The sequence below is a fragment of the Hydra vulgaris genome, chromosome 02 (genome assembly GCF_038396675.1).
Source record: "Hydra vulgaris chromosome 02, alternate assembly HydraT2T_AEP".
Taxonomy (NCBI): Eukaryota; Metazoa; Cnidaria; class Hydrozoa; order Anthoathecata; family Hydridae; genus Hydra; species Hydra vulgaris.
In genome coordinates, this window is record NC_088921.1 from 32,778,541 (window position 1) to 32,781,037 (window position 2,497).

A 2,497-nucleotide genomic window follows, 5' to 3' on the forward strand; every position below is an offset into this window, starting at 1 on the left:
AATTTTCATCCAATCAATGCCAAACTTTGCACAAAGCTAGTTTAACTATTTCCAGTAACTATTATAATATTTTTATGACATTGAGTGAAATATTTATTGCTGTAAAATCATTTTTCAAAGACCACTTCTGTGTGACAACTAGCCCCGCTCACGGGGTAGGTTGTCACATGGTGCGGGGTTGATTGTCACATTTGGATTTTGACAAGTTTAGATAAGAATTTAATGTAAAACGAGTACAAATTAATTTCGTTTATGTTTTACTAAGAAAAATAAAAATAAAATACTATAAACTGAAATATATATATTTTAAATATAATACATTTAACAAATTTAGTTTATCACTATAAATGTTTTTAAATTTGGTTTTTTAAAAATTATTGGATAAAGAACACAATTCACAAATAAACTGTTGTAAGCCTGGTGTGCATTCTTCATGAGCCCATTTTTGGCAAACCTGACATTGAATCCACTGTTCTCTTGATCTGCTGTTAGAAAATGATTCAAAACAATAGATGCATAGATACTCTTCATCTTCAGATGAATTTAAGACTATAGAAAGTTTTTTCATAGCAAGATTTGCTTTTATTAATTCTTTTTTACTTCCATTCGTAAATGATTTACAATTCCTAATAAAATTTTTTTAATTAGTTTTCTTCTTTTTTTGCAAGCCATGCTTTGACAGGCGTGTTAGTAAGAATCATAGTTGACCGCTTTTTCCTACCTCTTTTTGATGCTAACCTCGGGCCTGCTTTAGGCAGAGGCCTAATACTCTCAGGTGGTATGATTGAATTGTTAAAACCTAATGTAGTGATTGGGTTCTGATTAGAGGTTTTATTTGATACAACTGGATCTTCTATTGTTATGTCTACCTGATTATCTGGTATCTGAATAGATTCTTTAAATCTTTTATTTGCTGGTTCTGGTTGCATTGAATAAGATTCACAGTCTTTTTTATTTGAATCAGCCTGTGAACAAGGTGGGTCAGGGCGATCAGTTACATAGTTAGGACAGTAATCAATTTCAGTAAAAATATCAGGATTTAACGGGTAAATACCTGTTGCAGCAAAACCAATTAAAATATTGTGGGGAGATACAGCCTTTGGAAATGCAATGTTTACTATTTTTGGAATATCATATATTGTAACAGTTTTTCCAGGATTCATTACTAACCATGATGTCATAGCAGTATTTATATAGTTTTTGAGAGGACCATAAACTGCCTTATCCAAGGGCTGCAACTTATGTGTGAAATGTGGTGGGAAGGTAAGCATTACTATTCCATTATTTTTTGCCAAATCTAATCCTTCAATACTAAGATGGGTTTCGTGATTGTCAAGCAACAATAAACAAGGCTTTTCTTTAGTACGTTTTGTATTGCCTACAAAATGTTTTAGATATTTCACAAAGTTTTCTTCTTTCATCCAACCACTTGGATTTGCATCTCCTGCACTTCCTGTTGGTGCACTGATTAGGAAATGATCTTTAAAGTTTTTACGAGGAAAAATAAAAGAAGGTGGAATGCTATTTCCAATAGCATTTATTGTGCATGCTAATGTTACAAGAGTTCCTCTTTCAGCTGACGTGATAGCTCCTACTTGTTTTAATCCTTTTTTCGCAATAACCTTTTTAGGTTGCTGTACAGTAGTTACAGCAGTTTCGTCCATGTTCCAAATGTCATTTGGTGAGAACGAGTATTTTTGCATACAGTACTGCAAATTGCTAAAAAATGATGCAATATTCTGCTTATTGAAACTCGTCGCTCGACTTAAACTAGTAGCTTCAGGTTGCCTAATGGAAATATTTGAATGGCGCTTTATAAATCCTGTAAACCAATCCTTACCAGCTTGTTCCTTTACAACCCAAGAATTGGGAACCTTCATATTATTTTTAATTGCTAGCTGGAAAGCAAGTTTTTTTACTTCGGTAGGAGTTAAACCAAAATATATATCTGCTGCTCGCAACAGGTAGGTGACCAGTTCTTTTTCTACTTTTTCTGGCAATATCAATTGACTTTTGTATCCTATAACATTCAGGGAGGTGGGGTTTTCATTTTTGTCAATTAGATCTGCTATAGAACCATGTGATGGGTTAGTAATAATAATTTTTTAACAATAACGTGCTAATGTTCTGTAATTAATGCCATGGTTTTTTGCTGCTGATCTAATAGAAATGTTATTAATCTTTACATCTTTAACAGCACACATTATGACATCTCCAGAAGTATAACCTCTATTAGTTTTTCTTTTAAAATTTCGTACCATGTTTATTACTAAGCAAAGAAAAATATTTGCAAATAATGTAAACAAAACATTAAAAAAAATATATATATATATATATATATATATATATATATATATATATATATATATATATATATATATATATATATATATATATATATATATATATATATATATATATATATATATATATATATATAAACCCACTAAATATAAACAATGCACAAACAAAACAAAAGACAGTTTTACAAACTAAA

The 2,497-nt window shown here is 30.6% G+C and overlaps 1 protein-coding gene across 1 annotated transcript; it reads right to left on the reverse strand.

Moving 5' to 3' along the window:
* Positions 1 to 644: 644 nt before the first annotated feature.
* LOC136076010 (uncharacterized) lies at positions 645 to 1,880 on the reverse strand. Its single transcript, XM_065789469.1, has one exon. It carries the CDS (start codon positions 1,878 to 1,880, stop codon positions 645 to 647), a length of 1,236 nt encoding a protein of 411 aa, XP_065645541.1.
* Between the last annotated feature and the right edge of the window lie 617 nt (positions 1,881 to 2,497).

Bases quoted from the DNA above. Each gene is read 5' to 3' on its own strand.
- LOC136076010 (XM_065789469.1), bottom strand. From the start codon at position 1,880: ATGAAGGTTCCCAATTCTTGGGTTGTAAAGGAACAAGCTGGTAAGGAT.